The sequence below is a fragment of the Anguilla anguilla genome, chromosome 12 (genome assembly GCF_013347855.1).
Source record: "Anguilla anguilla isolate fAngAng1 chromosome 12, fAngAng1.pri, whole genome shotgun sequence".
NCBI classification, from domain to species: Eukaryota; Metazoa; Chordata; class Actinopteri; order Anguilliformes; family Anguillidae; genus Anguilla; species Anguilla anguilla.
The window spans coordinates 15,426,313-15,446,169 of NC_049212.1; the positions used below are offsets into that span (position 1 = coordinate 15,426,313).

General features: G+C 42.4%; 1 protein-coding gene across 1 annotated transcript; it reads left to right on the forward strand.

Annotated features, from left to right (window-relative positions):
- The first annotated feature begins 227 nt into the window (after positions 1-227).
- LOC118210446 (A disintegrin and metalloproteinase with thrombospondin motifs 15-like) lies at positions 228-19,548 on the forward strand. Its single transcript, XM_035386657.1, has 8 exons — positions 228-1,537; positions 8,304-8,436; positions 9,645-9,812; positions 11,286-11,569; positions 12,129-12,306; positions 12,670-12,845; positions 15,650-15,825; positions 15,970-19,548. The coding sequence occupies exons 1-8, from the start codon at positions 584-586 to the stop codon at positions 16,736-16,738; spliced, it is 2,838 nt and encodes a 945-aa protein (XP_035242548.1). The 5' UTR covers positions 228-583; the 3' UTR covers positions 16,739-19,548.
- Positions 19,549-19,857: the final 309 nt, after the last annotated feature.

The window sequence follows — 19,857 nt, forward strand, 5'->3', positions numbered from 1 at the left end:
ATCTAGGATACATTAAGTTTACTAATGGATTCGTGGAGAGGGATAGACCTAGGTGAACTGCTTGTCTTTTCCAATTAAGCTGTAGAACCCATATTAAAAGGGGTTTGTGTCTGAATACAGTCTGGGCACTCGGTGGATTTGCTGCAGAGGAACAGCCCTGGTAAGAGGGAGGGACCCCTTCTCGTGCAGCATGTTTCAGAGTAATAATAATATTCAGAGAGCTACAAGTGGCTGCGGTCTAAAACATAAAACGGGGGGCATGTCCAAGGAGGTCTTCCAGCACCTCCCCTTAAACCCTGATCGCTATTCCTCAATGTTTACACATGACGAAAAAGCATAAAACCCTCAGAAAGAGGGACCGCTTTCAGCAGACCGGTTGAAGATGGACATGGATCTTATATTGGGGACGTGTGTAATTAGAGGACGCGCCACTGCAGTTCTGTAAGACACAGAGCCGTAGATTACTTTTGCTTGCACACGCTGCATCAGCACCACGGATGGTACTGAACTCTCAGAATCTATGTATATGCTGTGTGATATATATCTCATCTTTTGATCATTGCACAGATTTTTAGTAACAAACATGTTTATGTTTATTGGCACACTTGTCATTTTTCTGGACGTCCTATTATACGCCAAATTGAGCCATTCTATGGAAAATGATTTTTGTATCCCCATTCTACTAGAAGATAGCCTTTCAGCAAAACACAATTTTAGTAACGCGGATGAAGCAAGTCAGCAGCGGGTTGTTTTTAAAATCAACGCTTTCAACCAGGAATTTTACATCAAACTATTCCCTGATTCCAATTTTCTCGCGCCTACCTTTTCTGCGCACAGCGGCACCTCAGCGCCTGAATCCACGACATCTGATCTGAGCCGCTGCTTCTTCTCTGGCGATGTGAATTCTGATCGCAAATCCTACGCTGCTCTGAGTCTGTGTAAAGGCTTGCACGGTGCATTTGGTTACAAGGGGTCGGAGTATTTCATCAGCCCTATAGGTAATGTCGCCACAGAAGGGACCCTCAGGAGCGCGGAGAAAGTGCATGTTATTCGCCGCAGAAGCAATTCTCACCTCGGCTCCACTTCCAGGTGCGGTGTGAGTTCCGGTCTGAACCGTAACATATTGGACTTTTTGGAAAAATATAAAGGCATGAAGGCACAGAATAAAGCGAACATGACTGAGACTGCGTTAAAGCGCATGGGCAGATCAAAACGGTTTGCATCCATCCCCAGATTCGTGGAGGTCCTCATCGTTGCAGATGAGTCCATGGCTAAGTTCCATGGCGACGACCTTAAACATTACCTCCTGACTCTCATGGCCGTTGCTGCCAGACTTTATAAGCACCCCAGCATCCTCAACTCCATAAACATCGTGGTGGTCAAGTTTATGGTTATTACTGAAGCTGACAAAGGACCTAAAGTTTCTACTAATGCAGCACTCACTCTGCGCAATTTTTGCACGTGGCAGAAAAAGTTAAACAAACACAACGACAAGCACCCCGAATATTGGGATACTGCTATCTTATTCACCAAGCAGGTAAGGCGGCACGAATTTCCATTGAGGAATTGGTGGGAGTTGTTTAATGTATAACGGAAGTTTCTCATATGTATGGGCTCAGATTAATTAAAAAGTGACAAGCCATTTGAGACATTAAGTGAGTTGTGTTTAGGTTGAATGAAGCATTTGCCATTCAGACAAGCAAAAGAACCCTACTTTTAAAATGTAACGGTGACCATTTATGTATTTTGGGAATGTGCCGTTTTACGGTAGCTAAGAAGTCACACTGGCTACATTGCAGTAGGTGTATAGCTTTGTAACCCCAGTATTCTCACTGAATTTTTCATCGTAAATTCTTTTTTCATCACTACTGGTTGATGACTGTGATATTGACAGTTAGGATGGCGTCCAGAACGATGCTCTATAGAATCTTGGTCAAGTTATAGTATCGCTAGAATGCATTCATACTAGTGATGCATATCCAATTTTTTCTTACAGGTGAGTCCATCCACTGATTAGTGTAATATTAACTGCTATTGGTATATTGCCCAAAGCAACCTATATGTGCTTAAATTACACAAAACTTTGAGGACATTTTTAGTAATGTATCTATTATTCAATTTATTTATTTGTTGGTTTATTTGTTTATTTTAATGGACAAACTGGGATCTCTGTTCTATATGACCGACCGAGGTATCCCCTTTGAAGTGAGTTGTTCCTGTTTTCAGAAAGACGGGGTGATTTTGATATGTCAGACTGGCCCTCCCGTTTGTGGATGGTTTTTCACACAGTCAGCTGGGGAATCGCATTGCTCCTGTAGCTATTGCTTCACCAGCACACACGGTAGAAATGAACCTGCTTCATGCCATTAAAAGGTCCTGCCAGAATGGCTCCTGTGGGAGCTGCTGTGTGTTAGAATCACTCCCTAAATTCCAGAGACATTACAGCTCTGACAGCCCTGATTCTGCCCTCCCTGCTACCTGTTGCTCCCTGCAACATTCCTTCGGCACGTTGACCGAGTGAGGCGAGCGCTACTAGAAATCCTTGAAATTCACACTTTTTGCCATGAGCCAAAGCAAATGGAGAGATGCATTCTGCAGGCAACAAAATGAAAAATATGAAAATGAGCTTTTTAGAATATTGTTGGCCAGGGTGTACAGCAGGTGATCGCTGTTCGGTTTAACTGCAGAAGATTACTGTCGTAGATTGGAATCATGACATTCCATGAGCTATAATGGACGCACGTGTAGCATTACTGCGTTACTGAAGTTATGTTCAGTGTCCTGCGTGTGGGTGGATAAAGCAGTATCTGCTCATCAGAAACAGAGCTGAAAGCATGCAGGCTTTCAGACGTGCTGTGCAGGGTGCGGACCATGGCCAGGCCCTGTGCTTAGGCGGGTGCTGTGAGGGCATGGTGCTTCCTGCGGCTGGATTTAGGGACCACAGGGAGCGCCGTTGGTACAGTGAACGCTGGCTTAATTAAGGTTAGCTCCCATGGCGAGACTCCAGGACGCAGCAGCGCCAAATCAGCGTGTTAAACGGAGACACCTGCTGCTCAGCAGCCTGAGCCAAACTCAATATTTGCACATTATGAACTGGAGCTCCAAGGGCTCACTAAGAACCCAGTTACCTATTTAGGATCATAGAGTCTCAACCACACTTCCTACCACAGCTGCAGGTGATTTTTCAAAGGAAGGAGGAATACTCTACACCTGTGTGCTTGCGGTAACTTGTCTCAACCTGTGTAATTCATTTAACTTTTTATTATTATTATTATTATTTGGATCATGAGTAATAGGCTTCAGGTCAGGGCTTTAACACTTTGTGGGTGCAAAGGGAAGTATCTATTTCTGCAAGATCTTCCCACTTCCAGCTGGGAGCTTTTAGTACTGCCCTCAGCTTGGTGTCTGTTTCCCATTAACCTGCACTCTTCTAAGGCAGAGTGGAATCCAAGGGATAGGCTGACATGTTACCAAGGGGGAAAAAATCAGAATTTTTGCTTCTTGTTCAACCCGGGTCAGAGGAAGTGTCTACTGTTATGACAATTCCTGCTGACATGGGGAAAACAGAAAAACAGAGTACATGTACTGACTGACTAAATGGACTGACAGAGTGACTGTGCTTACAGTACTGAGTGCATGGACTGACTTTGTGCATGGACTGGCTGAATGTATGTACTGACTACTTGTGCCATGCAAAAAGAAACAGGAATTCTTACCTTGTTAGGTTTACATGATACTGCCACATTAATTCAGATCTTGTTTTCTTCTCAGGTTCAGAAAAGATTTTTCACAATAGATTTAGTGAGTTGTGTGAAGCACATGATATCCTTATTTAAATCATACAGTGCCTAAATGGTGATTTCAGCTATTTGTTTCTCAAGTAAAAAAATGTGGGCATTTGAAATCCCAGATGTGATTTTGGTCTAGGATAAATAGGCTACATAACGGAATAATGGACCTCAACAGCAATATGACACAAATGTATCTGTCCTTCTGTAAAATATGGAGACTATCGAAAATGGTTCCCCAGGGTGGTTCCATTTATTGTGAAATTATGGTGCACATTTCACTGACCATAGCAAAACATCCTCTGTTTGTGAGCAGTGGCACAGTTGGGAGGAGTTTGACATCCAAGGGTTTGTTTGTGTCACTCAAAAAACAAAATTAACCTTACAAACTTCACCTGCTTAACTAGCCCCCCTGAAAAAAGCCCCCTTGCATCCTAGTCCTGCCATAGTTCATTTGGGTCTGCCCAGCTTCTTTCCTTTATGAACTGGCATGTCTTTGTGATGCTGCAGTTTTTGCATTAATTAAGAGAGGCTTTTGGAGGTCAGGCCTGGCATTCTGCATCACACTCTTTAAGATGGTGTTAAATAAACTGAAACGTGGTTGACATGCTGAGAGCCACATTAACATTACTGTCTGAAGTTTTATGTCAACCAGTAAATTAGAGAGAACAGTAGAAGCCATCCACAGCATGTTCTAATTTAAAACTTTTATTAGCAGGGTTTACGTTGCAAGAAAACCTTAATTATTTTTTTAGTTCTGAATGGTTATTATGAAGACAAGCACCCCTGTTATCAAATGTATTGAAGATGCACCAACCTATCATTCCACCAGGCTGTGAAAATCTTTCCATCATATACAAATTATCCTTGCATTCTAATCATATCTTTGCATTCTAATCATATCATATAGATGTGTATGTATGATTCATAACATACATTTTAGTGAAATATATTCAACAAACCCATACATATACAGTGTTATTATTCTACATACCACCCAACATGTAGAAATATTCAGGTGTATGATGGGATTATGCATTGTGAAGTAACTGTTTGACTGGATAGACACACTGGAGGAATTGTATGACTGAATTAATGCACTTTGAAGTTAATCGGTTGCACAATGTGACGTAATTGTATGACCTGTTTGTTCTCAATTGATCCAGAATATTTCTGTGGATCATGAACATTTTATTAGTTTCTTAGGACACATAGATATGGGTCAATTAGGTGATACTCACTGCTCATCATTCAATAAATTGAAAAGCCAGATTGTCCTGTTGATCACATTTTGCAATGTTACTGTTTCACTGTTATAAATCCCTAATCATTGAGCGCTCATACAGTAAGAGCTGACACTGCATGAAATTATCCCAGCGATGCTGTAATGATAATGGTGGATCCTCCCTCTGAGTCCCGCTTGCTGATGTTATAATCAGGCAATGTTGTAGAGTGTAGAGCCTTACAATGTTAATCATAGTATTTATTTATCTACTCCAATCTCAGCTCCCTTGATGTATTTTGTCCAGACCATGGTTTGAGACATTAAAATCAAACCAGAAATATTGTTGTTTGTGTGTGTATGTTCTTCAGATTAACCAGTGAACTGCTCTGTTGCACTGTTGCCTCTCAACAAGAAGGTTCTTGGTTTGAATCCTGGCCAGTGAGGTTTGCATGTTCTCCCTGTGTTCGCGTGGGTTTTCTCCCACTGTCCAAAGACATGCAGGTTAGGTTAATTGGAGAGTCTAAATTGCCCCTACTGTGTGGTATGAGTGTGTGAGTGAATGGTGTGTGTGCCCTGCAATGGACTGTTCAGGGTATATTCCTGCCCCTTGCCCATTGCATGCTGGGATATGCTCCAGCACCTCCTATGACCCTAACCAGGATAAGTGGGTTTAGGATCGATCAGTGGTCCTGGAGAGCTACAGGGTCTGCTGGATTTCGTGGTGACTCTGCACTTCATGAATTAATTAGAGCAGTTGATTACACAGTTAACTCAACTTACCTGGTGTCTTGGGTCTCAATTGGGAGCTGCTTTTAAGGTGAAAACAAAAACCAGCAGACCCTGTAGCTCTCCAGGACCAGGGTTGGAGACCACTGGGTTAGATGGATGGATGTTGCCTTGTGTCTATAGCTACCCAGCATCCATTGCAAACATGGGAAAACAGTTACAGAAGTTTTGAGGTGATAAAGTCAGAACTTCAAATTTAAGCAGCCAAAGTCAAATCACAGAGCACAGCACAAAGTCTCTTCATTGTTTTCGATTATTTTTTTGTGAATTTAAGCCAAATAAATAATATATACAGTATACAGTCTTATTATACAGATATATCGGTGTCTATAAATGCAGTTTAGAAATATTCAGCCTCATGCCATAATTTTGGAAAGATTTTTTCCAAAATTAGGGTATTTGTGGAGCATGTTTTCATGGCTACACGTTGTCAGCAGCCGCCTCTTCCTCACACCGCACACATGGCTTCCCACCCCTAACGCCCCTCTGCATTGCAGCCTACCTGTCCACAGGCTGTTCTGGTACTTTCTCTCTCTGTGGTGTCAGTCACCCTATCCAGCTGGAATTCCACTGCTGAGTCCAGCTGAAAAATGCAGGAATTCATCAAACATACCATCATACATTCTTACTTTTTTTTTTTTTGGTTATTTCTCCTTTGTTCACTTGTAAACCCTCGTCTCTGGTTTAAATCAAGATTTTTTTTCCTTAACAATGAGCATTGGCAGATAAATGGGAACATCACTTTTTTTTTTTGCTGAACTCACTGAACTGTGTGAACAAAAAAGTGCTTGCTTCTTATTGTGAGTTAACGGTATAGACAAGTGCTCCCAGAGGCTGGGATTTCAAAGGAATATGGCATTTACAGGAACAAAATTTCCAGTCCCATAATAAGGACAAATCCACCAAGACAGGTCATTAGTATTACCTTACGGCTCAGTTGAACTGTAGAAAGAACAATTAAATTGACAAGAAAAAAAGTGTTACAGTCCTTAATTTTCTTTTATATTTGATCGTATTATTTTTCATAAGATACCTTTATAGACACACTGTAATTGGCTCATTAAAAGCATTTTATTCTCAGTCTGGTCTATACACAGTAAAGCATTTTGCTCAGTGAAGTATTGGCAGTGTGTGTATGTGACTGGAAGTTATTCAGTAAATCTGGGTTAAAACGCATTCTATTACATCTATTATTATTGCTTAATTATGCTATAGAACCTGTGGAAGGTGTAGAATTTTGCAATAAATATTCTGTTAATGTATCTGTGGACTAATGTAAACATGCTTAATTATCCATTACATGCAATGTACTGGTAAAAGTCATTTTTATCCATTTTTATCCAAAAGTCATTTTTATCCATTACATGCAATGTACTGGTAAAAGTCATTTTTTGTACGAAACACTTCATGAAGAGAATGTGTCATATATGTGTATGTCATAATGATGGAATAAAGCACAAGAAAAATGGCCTCCCATACATTCTCTTTGTCAGAATATTTAATGGGGGAATGCGCTGTGCTGGACCTGCATTGACAATAGAGCTACATTAGCACAAGTGGAGCATCTTTGGAAATATTGTAGCATTCACAGTTTATTAAAAATATGCCACCAAAACAGGTTTTTACTGTTGTTTATTGTAGTCATAAGCTTTATTTTAATCCCCCCCCCCCTTCCCCACCTATACTATATACGCACCATCCTCACCACCAAGCACACACACACACACACACTTGCATACATACACACATCTGGATTTGATTTTTTATGCTGTATAAACAATACGTTTAGCACCTAGAGATTTCATCATGGATGCTAAAGGTCTAAAGTCTTAGATGAAAGCATGGAGGGAGAAAGAACGTAGAGCTTCTAAGTAAAATAAATAGATGAAAGTACTTCAGGGATTTGCAGACTTTTCAGTTTTTATTGCTTTGGAGTATTTGCCAAGGCAAGGCTGTATTACTTAGTTACTATGTCAATTGTATTTATTGTTTAACTGATGTCCTTTGGGATAGGATATTATGTTGTCATGAAATGAATGGATCACTCCAAGGATTAATTTCCAAACATGCTTTGAAGAAAAGGCCATCTTGATGTGGGTATGCCCTATTGAAATGCATACTATGCAGAGATAATCTCTCACTGTTCATCTGTACAGTGTTAATACACATGATGAAGCAAGCCTTTTCAAAGGGGTGTTCTGGTAATGTGAAAGGAAATCTCAGGGAAGGCATGTGTCTGCCTTCCCATTATTCAGAGCCCCATTACCCCTCACTCTGAATAATCACTCATTCACTCATTTTTAACATTGTTTTTTTATTAGAATTTTGTCAGTTTGTAATAAGAATTGGTAATACACTATTCCACTGTGATTAAGAAATGGAGCACTACCTGCAAGAGCTTAAGAAATGGAGCATTACTTGCAAGAGCTTAAGAAATGGAGCATTACCTGCAAGAGCTTATTCAGCTAGATAGCTGAACAGTGCTATTTCGTCTCTCCTTTTAGGACTTGTGTGGTGCGACGACCTGCGACACCCTGGGCATGGCAGACGTGGGCACCATGTGCGACTCCAAGAGGAGCTGCTCTGTCATAGAGGACGACGGCCTCCCGTCTGCATTCACCACGGCCCACGAACTGGGTGAGTCCGCACGCCGCGCTCTCGCTGGCTCGCTCGCGTCTGTCAGAGCAAATGTGACATAAAAGATGAGAAGCACAAAATAATACAACGGTTATTGTTAACATTTTGTGGTGTCTAGCTGGTTGTAATGAGATAACATATTGGCTGTAATTATGCAGTGGAGAGTTGTAATAAAGGAATGAACTTTTCACGTCATACATGAAATTCATACAGTAAGCACTTTGCAATTTATGTTTTTCCAACTGACAATATTACCGCTTGGTTTTGGCATTCTTGAAGGTCAAAAAGTTTATAAAGCTAAGACAGCTGGCAGGTGCTGTGCGAGAGTATTAGTTGTGAAATGGTATAAGATGGGTTTAGGCCACTGTTGTGCTGCTATCCTTGAATGAACCCCTGGAGTCCTCCACTGCCTGGGACACGTGTGTAAACACAGCTTACTTAAGTCACCAGCAGCACAATGCCAAAGAGAAGGGGTGGGGCAAGGCTGTAGTGCAACATTATTTGTCACTGTTGCATGCTTTTATCCGGCCCCCTTGAGCCTAATTTTCATAATTATTGATTATTAGGTTAAAATATAAAGCAAGTGATGGTTGCTATAAATAGTTATAAACTGAATTTACTGAAAGACAAGAAAAAATTGTGATTTACTTGAATTTTGACAGAAAGCAGACTGACATTTTTCAGAAAAAAACATTTTTATGAAAATATCCCAATAATTTAAAAGAAAAGTTGGCAATAATCAATGACCAGTCACAGTTTTACTTTTTTTTTTTCCAAGACCACATTCTGTGCGTAATAGTTTTTAGACACATCGTCACTGTTAAAGCATTGGCTCCTGCAGTCAGGATGTCACTGTGACAAATAGCTGCCGTCAGGGTGAAATACTAACCTACAGAGCTTCATCCACTGGGTGCCAGACAGCCGGAGCAGACTGCTGACTGGAGCTCCAAGCTGAATTCCAGAAATGCAGAGGGGCTCACTGCCAATTCACTAATGAAAAAGAAAACATTTGGAATTGCTACACAATGCAGTTGGTTTTGGCCAGACCCGTGCACATACAGACACCATCATGTGCTGAAGCATATACCTTCTGCCCAGAAACAGTAGAAGTTCCCTGCCGCAATTTATTTAGATATTTAATTACTTACTTTATTTTTAATTTTTAGCAAGAACACCGAGTGCTTACGGGCCGTGTTCTTTCCCCTCAGGTCATGTCTTCAACATGCCGCACGACAACGTGAAGGCCTGTGAGGAAGTGTTCGGGAAGCTGAGGGATAATCACATGATGTCTCCGACGCTGATCCAGATCGACCGCAACAACCCCTGGTCCGCCTGCAGCGCCGCCATCATCACCGACTTCCTAGACAGTGGCCACGGTCAGTCGGCCCTGGCAACAGCCTTTCTTCTCCTCCTCCTTCTTCCCCTATTCCTTCTCTTTACACATTCCTTCCTGGTTAAAAAGGGAAAATGGCTTTTTTTTTAACTCTGTAATTCAGGCTTGGAAAAAGGCAGTCGATTCTGGAGCAGGTTTTTAACAGAGGAGATGTTGGTTCTGAAGCAGGTTTTTAAGAGAGAAGATTTTGATTCTAGAGCAGGTTTTTAACAGAGAAGATGTTAGTTCGAGAGCAGATTTTAACCAGTGAAGATGTTGGTTCTGGAGCAGGTTTTTTTGACAGATGATATGTTGGTTCTGGAGCTGTGTCTTCCACTTAATGAGATGTTGGTTCTGGAGCACGTTTTTTTGAACTGTTCATTGGCATGGGTATAACAGGATGGAACCATGAGGTGGAAGCTTTTGCACAACCACGTGAATCCAAGTTTCCAACATTATTTATTCTAGTACAGACACATTTATTGTTAGAGTCCTAAATATATATTTATACAGTTAAGGTGTTGCAATTTAATCAAACCAGGCAGCTGTTTGTCTTCATTCTTAGATATATGAAATTTTCACACCTATAGAATTTGGGGGTTGGATGTGTGATTAGGGGAAACAACTAATGTGGAAAAAACTAGACACCATACACCTCCAGGGTATGGAAAAACCAAAAATACCAAAAATAAGACTTTTAAAATCATATAGATTGAGTAACTGAAATGAATAAAATCCTTTAAACTAAATAAAATCCTTTCTGTGTGAACAGTCATTTAAGTGATCTCTCAGGGACTTTGAGCTGGGCCATCCATTTTCTGTGAATATTTTACTCTGTTCCCTGCATTCGAAAGGAACATTCTCTGTGTGCCACCTTCCGGAAGTGGGTAATGTTATGGTCTAGTCTCTAGTGTATCATTGCATTGAGAACAGCCCAGGCACCCCAAGGTAGGGCACATTTAGATTCTATTATATAAATACACAAACAAAAATGAAACAAAGAGCTGCTTTGACATAACTGACAGCCTTTTTTATAAGGCATAGATTCATTTAACTTGTGCAGGGTGTGGTTTCTTTACAGCAGGAACAGCTACGTTGAAGAAAGGTATTACATAACAACAGGTCCACTTTGGTTCGATTGACAGAAGTGATGACGCTATAGCAATATTTGTATGAAGAGGCTTCTCAGGTTGTGCAGTTAGTGAGAAGTCAGCTGTCAGGTGATGGTGGTATACGGGATTGCAAGGTACCGCTTGTGCTTGGCATTCACGTGGTTATGGTTTTCTGGTTTCAAGGTGGAACTGATGTTTTGGTTACTGGGGTTGTGGTTTAAAGGATGTTTTGGGTAAAAGGCGGTTTTGGTGTTCTGACTTATAGGTGGTTCTGTTGTTTTAGTTTAAGGGTGGTACTGGGTTTCTGGTTTAAAGGTGGTTCTGAGGTTGGGGTCTAAAGTCGGTTGCTGTTTTCTGGTTTGAAGGGGACTGTTTGCTGGACCAGCCGCAGAAGAGCCTGGCCCTCCCCGACGTGCTGCCGGGCAGCAGCTACAGCCTGAACCGGCAGTGCGAGCTGGCCTTCGGCACGGGCTCCAAGCCCTGCCCGTACATGCAGTCCTGCGCCAAGCTGTGGTGCACGGGCAAGGCCCGGGGCCAGCTGGTGTGCCAGACCCGCCACTTCCCCTGGGCCGACGGCACCAGCTGCGGAGACGGCAGGCTGTGCGTCCGGGGAGCCTGCGTGGACAAACGCAACGCCACGAAGACCAGGGTGAGCCAGCAGCTGCCTGCAGTTCAGTTACGGTCCAATACGAACCCCATGCCGCGCTCGGGAACTTAGCGCTTGACATTTGAGTCAGGAATTTTTAAGCGAGCTTCACATTGCCATGCACCTCGTGCATTATCACCAGGTGTTCTGTTACTGAGAGGAATGAGAATCATGCAGCGCCGCATAAATCAATCCCTCAAACCATCCAACAATGAGATTATATACCCCTACAGAATCTCAGCGCTCTCTTAGCTTTATGTAAAAAAAAGTGTTCAGCGCTCTTTGATCATATAGAAGCCCATGTAAATTATAACACATCAATACATGGTGAAATGTGTACATAATAAGTTTTACATTTACAGCAATACTATTTACCAGACACTCACACACATTTATATAAGTCCTTCTACATACTTAGCAAATATAGCGTTTTTATAGCACATTATTACTGCTGACAGGTGGCAGGTGTCTTTGCTTACATATGTGTATGTGCCTGCAGGTGTGTGTTTATTTCTGTGTGATTGTTTGTGCTGACCTGTGTGCTGATGGTGGCCTCTTGCAGGTGGACGGCCGCTGGGGAAAGTGGGGTGTGTTTGGCTCGTGCTCACGGACATGTGGTGGAGGAGTACAGCTGGCTAAGAGGGACTGTACCAACCCCGTTCCAGCCAACGGGGGGAAATACTGCCAAGGCGTGCGTGTCAAATACCGCTCCTGTAACCTGGAGCCCTGTCCTGACACAGGTACTGCCCCTGGGCAGCGCCCTGAGACCACACCTCTCAAGCCTGCCTCAGTCAGAGTCCGACCTGAGGGGCTCATATCCTGCTAGCATTAGCTTAAGACATGGAAGTGTATCATTTCAGTGCATCATTTGAGTCCTAATGTGCCTTATCCCCTGCTATAAGCAATGTTCTTATCCTAGGATTGGTGTTAGGCTATTCATTGTTCTGAATATTGGCTTTGTTTCAGTTTCTTGCTTAATTTGCTACACTATGTTAAAGACAGCTAAATTCAGTGTGAGCATAACCCCACCTTAGTCAAATTAAAATGGATTTTCACTCAAATTAAATGTCACAGCCTTTCACTTACGAGCCTCTCTTCCGCAGGTAAAAGTTTTCGCGAGGAGCAGTGCGAGGCCTACAACGGCTTCAGCCTCAACACTAACCGGCTCGCTCCCACTGTGGCGTGGGTCCCCAAATACTCAGGCGTTTCCCCCAAGGACAAGTGCAAACTCATCTGCAGAGCCAACGGCACAGGCTACTTCTATGTCCTCGCTCCCAAGGTCAGTTCCTGCTTCAGAGCTGATAGAACAGCTGTTGCATCACTTATCAAATTTCCTATTTTTAATGTGTCGGTCTGAACAATGAGCAGGATCTTTGAGGGGGTGTCATTGTTGCAGTTTCAAGCAAGCAGCGATGCCCTTCATCAGAAAAGCAATCTAATGGATTTGTGTTGTTTTGTTGTTGTTGTTGTTGTTTTTTTCTTACACATTTGTCTTCTCACTGGCTAAACAGGCAGACATGTATAAACCTATCTTAGGTGGAAGTTTCCACAAAAAACATGTTTTTGAAGTTGCTGACGGGTGCGGGTGATTCATAGGGAGATTAAAACCAGAACATCACGCTACTGGGACTGACTTCTTGCACCCCAAACTTTCTTACACACGAAGAAGCGCTTAAAAAGCAAAGGTGGGGTGAGGACTGATCCCGGTGAGACGTGGGGTGCGTGTGGGGTCTGCAGAGGTAAGGCGGGCAGCGTGAGGTGTGGGGCGCGGTCACTTCAGGCGGAGCTGGATCTCGGTGCCACGGGAACCTTGTACGGTTGTAGGATGTCAGCACATCTGTTTAAGTGAACAGTGTAGGAACATCCCCCTAAATCTATTACAGGACTGGTCTTGCACTCATTCCCCCCTGCCCCCTTGGGAATTTGCCTGTACTTAAACAGTATTTTCCAGTACTTGAGTCCAAAAGTAACGGCCTTTAGATATAACATTGGCTCATTTATATAATAATATCTAAAATTGGTATACAAAAATATGATGCATGTGTTACTTTTTAGTAATTTGTCACTCTCACTCACACAGACACACATGCATACATAAAAACACGGACAGTATATGTAATGAGTAATTCGTGGGAGATCTGTCTTTAAATAGCTTTTGGAATATAGTACATTTTGTATGTCTGATATGTTCACCTTCAGGCATGTCTGAAATAGACATCACATTTTTAGTTCATTAGTCATAGCTTGCTAGCAGCCACATCTCGCAGATGATCACACATCTCACAAGCTTATCAGGGGACAGTCTCATCCTGCTGCCAAGGCAAAAGCAGTCCTGATGTGTTCCTCTCTGTAAGAGAGTGCTTTCCATTGTGCGACTCCCCCAAAGTGCTGTGTAGCATTTCCATTGCATCCACTGGTTTTGCAGCGTTCCTCCTCTTTGAATCAATTCTTGATTTGGAGCGTGTTCCCTTATATGTTTGTGCTTTCGTTTTTGAAGCGCAATCATCCTTGTGGACCACCGGGGTCAGTCACAACACATCTCCTAAAGGCACCACTACAAAAGAATGTTTCTCTGTCACAAAATGAGTCCATCAATAAAAGACGAATAAAATTCAAGCATCCATGACTTCTTAATCTCAACCTGATTGTTAGCAGGAAATGTTTGGTAAATGTAGTACATTTAACATCCAAAATACGTTGGTTGGTCCTTTAAACAATTCACATGAACTTTCAAAAGGTGTGTGCTGATTGCCTGCTGCCCTGCTCCAATGCAGTTGTAGATGGCAGGGATGTAATTATTATGTATTCATATTAAGTTTTGACATTTGCCTGCCAGCCAGCTGCTTCTTTTTCACGCTGAAGCTGCAAGCCGCTGCAACTCACAGAACAGGGGCGGAGGACGCACGCGCAGAAAGCGCTAGCCACAGGCGCTCGGCTGTTTGAGTCATTCAAGCAATGAATAACGGTATAGATGTACAGCATTATTCATCGCTCAGATTAAACAAACGCTCTCCCATATCCCTGAGCAACACAAAGCCAATTATGCACTACTACTGTGGGCTGCTGGCTACAGTCAGCAGTGGCATGGGGCGGATTTGATCCTAGACTGTGGTGCACACTCATGCACCGCAACCAGCGCCTTTACAGAGTCCGCTACCCAGCAGCCCATGCCCTGGCTCTTTTAACATTTTTTCAGAAGCACAGTGTAAGAAATACTGTTTGCACTATTATAGCTACTGAAAGCTAGCTGAGCTAATGTTCGCCAAGTTAATGGCCCAGAACAGACCATTTTATTGGTTGCTAAAATTTATATAAATTTGATTTGTGACAATGGACTCTTTGATTGGATTGACATATGAATAGTCTTCCTTGTTTTTTTTACCTAATGTCTTTGAGTGGATGGGCATGGGATGTCTTCTCACAATAAGAGTTGCAATTACAGGGGCATTATTGGGGATAGTGAGGATACAGGGATTATAGAATGATTAGCGAGGATGGTAAAAGCTGGGGGTCAATTGCCCCTTGGCCCCCACCTCTCCGGCACCCCTGATCTGAGCAGACTTTGTCAAGAAACACACATACACGCAGGTATATGCACACTGTACACATGCACACGTTCTTTCCCCTCATAAATTTTATGCAGGGGATGGCTGAGATGGCATTTTTAAAAGCAGGAAACATGATTTACAAGTGGTTGAAAAAATGTTAGAGATGGTTAAATGAAAGGTCACAGTGTACACAAGGAGTATCATGTTCTTCTATGATTTGCTGATGTGATGTCAAGGCTCATAAAACTCAGCATGTTTTTGAGGGGAAGGAGTTACAGTGGGAGTGGCATAATGAAATACAATGAAGATACCAGTGCAGGTACAGTAAGCCAAACATTTTAATAGACCACTTGACGGATGAACAGATGCCCTCCTTCTCTCCCTCCCTCCCTCTCTCTCTCTTCTCTCTCTCCCTTCCTCCCTCTCTCTCTCACTCTCGCTCTCTCTCTCCCTCTCTCTTACTCTCTCTCCCTCCCTCTCTCTCTTCTCTCTCTCTCTCCCTTCCTCCCACTCTCTCTCTCCCTCCCTCTCTCAGGTCACAGATGGGACACCTTGCTCCCCGGACTCCCCTGCAGTCTGTGTTCAGGGCAGGTGTCTCAGGGCTGGCTGTGATGGAAAGCTCCACTCCAATAAGAAATTTGATAAGTGCGGCATTTGTGGAGGAGACAACCGTAGCTGCAGGAAGGTCTCAGGCCTGTTCACCAAGCCAATGTGAGTGACCTCTCCATCCCCTTCCTCTGTGCTTCTGCATAACACTGTAAACTATAACTATGAACTATGTATATTTATAAATATTTATTTTAACATTAAATTTTTTTTTGGTATTGAAAGTTGAAACCTCTCTTCCTTTCCCAGACATGGTTACAACTTTGTGGTGGTACTGCCGGTCGGCGCCTCAAACATTGACATCCGGCAGCGTGGCTACAAGGGCCTGGTCAACGACGACAACTACCTGGCGGTGAAGGACGGGCGGGGCCGGTACCTGCTGAACGGGCAGTACGTGGTGTCGGCGGTGGAGAAGGACATCACGGTGCGCGGCGGGCTCCTGCGCTACAACGGGACGAGCACGGCGGTGGAGACCCTGCAGGCCACCAAACCCCTGCAGGAGGCGCTCACCGTCGAGGTGCTGTCCGTCGGCAAGATGACCCCGCCCCGCATCCGCTACTCCTTCTACGTCCCCAAGGACAGCAAGGAGGAGCGGACCCTGAAGAAGGAGGGCCGGGCCCACGCTCAGAACAGCGTGCTGCTGGAGAACAACAAGGTGGAGCTGAAGAAGCCGCGGACCCGGCTGACGTACAAGTGGACGGTGGGGGGCTGGGAGGAGTGTTCGGTGAGCTGCGGCGCTGGCCTGCAGAGGAGGCTGGTCCAGTGCCTGGACCCTCACGGGAAACCGGCCTCCGCCTGCGACCACGCCGAGCGGCCCAGCGCCATGCGGGCGTGTGGGGACCCCTGCCCCCTCTGGAATATCGGAGAGTGGTCCCACTGCTCCAAGACCTGCGGGAAGGGCTTCAAAAGGCGGGTGCTGCGCTGCGTCACTCAAACGGGCCTTCTCCTGGCCCGGGATCGCTGCACCAATCAGAGAAAGCCTCAGGAGCTGGACTTCTGTGTCACAAGACCTTGCTAACTCTAAGATGGCCTTGGTCACTCTGACGAGGGTTGGTTAACTCTAATGAGGGTTAGTTAACTCTAATGAGGATTGGTTAATGGTAACTAGGCCTTGATCACTCTAACAAGGCTTTGTTAACTGTAATGAAGATTGGTTAATGTTAACGAGGCCTTGATCACTCTAACAAGGCTTTGTTAACTCTAATGAGGATTAGTTAATGGTAACGAGGCCTTGCTAATTCTAACCAGGGTTTGTTAACTGTAAAGAGAATTAGCTAATGCTAACAAGGCCTCGATCACTCAAGGCTTTGTTAACTCATGAGGATTATTTTTATCTCAGGCTCTCTAATTCACAAAAACTTATTTTCTATCTGGCAAACAACGGAAAAGAAAAACATAAATGTTAACGACCCAGAACTGCGAGTGTTCTGGGGCCTCTGCCTGCAACAGGGAGACATGGAGAGGAAATCCTCTCTGAGCCTAAGAGCATGAGAAGAGAGAGCGAGAAAAAAGAACGAGATGAAGTGAGGTACAGACTGATTTCAACGATACAGGGTTGGAGTCGACAAAATTCTACCTCCAGTAGAACCTCAAATAAATGAAAACACACAAACACACACAAACACACATATGATGTGTTTATATATGTGTGTGTAAAAAAAATACAAGAGTTTAAAACAACAAAATGCAAGGAAAAAAGCTGTCTCTGGATTTACAGGAATGCTGGACTTTAAACAAAACACATTTTCTGACTGACAGCTGTCCCATGGCTGGCCTTTTCTCCATTGACTCTATAAATATTTCCCTCTGAATATTTCCCCAATGTTGTCCCCACTATATCTATAAATGTCCTCTGAGCATTTTCTCCACTGAATCTGTAAACCTGGTTTTCAGGATACAAACTTCATTTTGCCTTTGGAATTTCACTAGAAAATTAAACAAACATAATGTGCTTAATAAGCATTAGGTAGAGGCAGCCGAAGTATACAGCACTATTAACAATAAAAATAATAATAATAATGCAGAACAAAAATCCATAATATAACTCCACAAAACACAACATGTGCAATGCCCTTCTTTATAAGATAGCACTGTTAAAAGTGAAATGTAGTGCATCAGCATTCATGCTCTAAGGGACTTGTCATTCTCAGCTCAGTTTTAATATCAGCCACATGTACCTATCTGTTTGACTTTATCCTCAAAGATGGTCTGCACGGTCATTTACATGGACTCAAACTACCATAATGCACTGCAAAGATTTTGTATATGATATCAGTGAATCATGTTATAGGAGTTGTACTCCAAATCATAAGACTAGTTTGGCCAAGCATAACAGAGCTGAAAAATATCATTTAAATTATCATTGGTATATATTACTACCGCTAGAACAATACCTAGTTATGGCTTTGTTTTTAAACCTCATGTTGATTGAAATTCCAAATAAAAATGACTCCGCAATTTAGCTTTATCTACTAATGTTGTAGGCGTTATAATCCATTTCAATTTGGTGCTAAATCACAGCTCAGAACAACTGAGCTGTTCAACCAGTTTTGGTTTGGTATATATATTAGATATATATGGTGTAACACTTTGGTTGTCTTCCCTTTATAAAATATGTTTTTTTTTATTATTATTTTTTGTACAGTTACCTATTTTAAGATTTGTACTTCCTTTTCCTTTCATATGTGTCACTCAGACAAGCAGTCTGAAAAATATTTTGTGAAGCAGAGGTGACCCTGTGTCTGAAAATGCCATTGTACTGCAAGAGACCATTCTCAACATTTCAACATGACGTAGATTACCCCGTGCCACAGAATGATCTCTACTTTCTGGTTCATTTGTTTCTTTGTCACATATCCTGACATGAATGCCACTCCATTGTTGATGCAGAGTTGCTAGTTCTACAGTTTTCTTTTAGTGAGACAAAGTTGTGCAATGTAAAATATTTGTATTGTTTTATCCGTAATTTCGGTGGTAAGGTTCAGGTTTAATAGTTTCAGGCAAAATAGACAACATACACAGCATTTAAGCCATACACTTTCATTTGAAGGGATTTGAATAATCAGCAAATATTCAGGTGAAATGCAAAACATTATACAAACATGGGTCCTTTGGGCCCAAACTCCAGATCACTGGTTCCATCTTTCTCTTATACAGTTTAAATCAAACTGAAACAATGCGCTTCACAATGTCATGAACACTAATGACCAGTCATATTTTGCTGAACTATAAATATTCTATTTATTTCCCTTCCGTATGTATAATGACAGGTGTTGGGATTGCAGATTTGATTTGACATAGTGTTGCTGGCTGAACCAAGCCAGAAACGCAGCTGCAAATTACACATGTCTGGTACAGCTCACACCAAAACATAAGTTATTATGCTTAGATACAGTATGGTTAAATTTAAAAAAGCATGACTATTGTGCTGTACTCGTCATCCATTTATTTGGTTTTTCCACTGTATGTTTTGAGCTCTTCTACCTTTTTTAAAGCCTGTAATTTAATACAGCTCATATTCCTGTATTTTCCGTTTAAGTCTTTTGTTTTTCCCCATTTTTGGTTCGGAGGGACCGCCTGTTCCATCTAAAAGATGGTTCCTGTTTTATGTCGAGTTTGTTTTTTGTCTTTTGTGCATTATGCAGGAAAGACATACACACCTCTGTTTTTGTTGCAGCTGCATAGTATACTATGTATACACCCACCCAGCTGTGCACAAATAACTAATGTAAATACCGTTTTTGTTTATACTTATGTTTTTTTATTTTATTTACTTTGACTTCAAAAGTATTTATTCCAAATAAAGTCATTTAGAATTGATTTTGCCAACCCCCAGCCTCTGGACTTTGGTCTTTGTGTTGTACAGGAGCATGCTGGTCATAAGACTGTTCCTGAGAGACAGGCCTGCGAGCTGATGTGAATGCAGTTTGTTCTTAGTCTCTCACATGCTGTGACCATCAGCAGCTCAAATAATGATCTGTCCGTAGGCACCGACACATATGATTTTGGTTTAAAAGGATTATGTTCAACACTATTTAGTTATATTGGATCTATCTAGTGTGCTGTGCTGGTACTCATCCACATCATATGACCCTTATGATATTTGATACATCATAGTACTTTCTGTTTTGATACTCA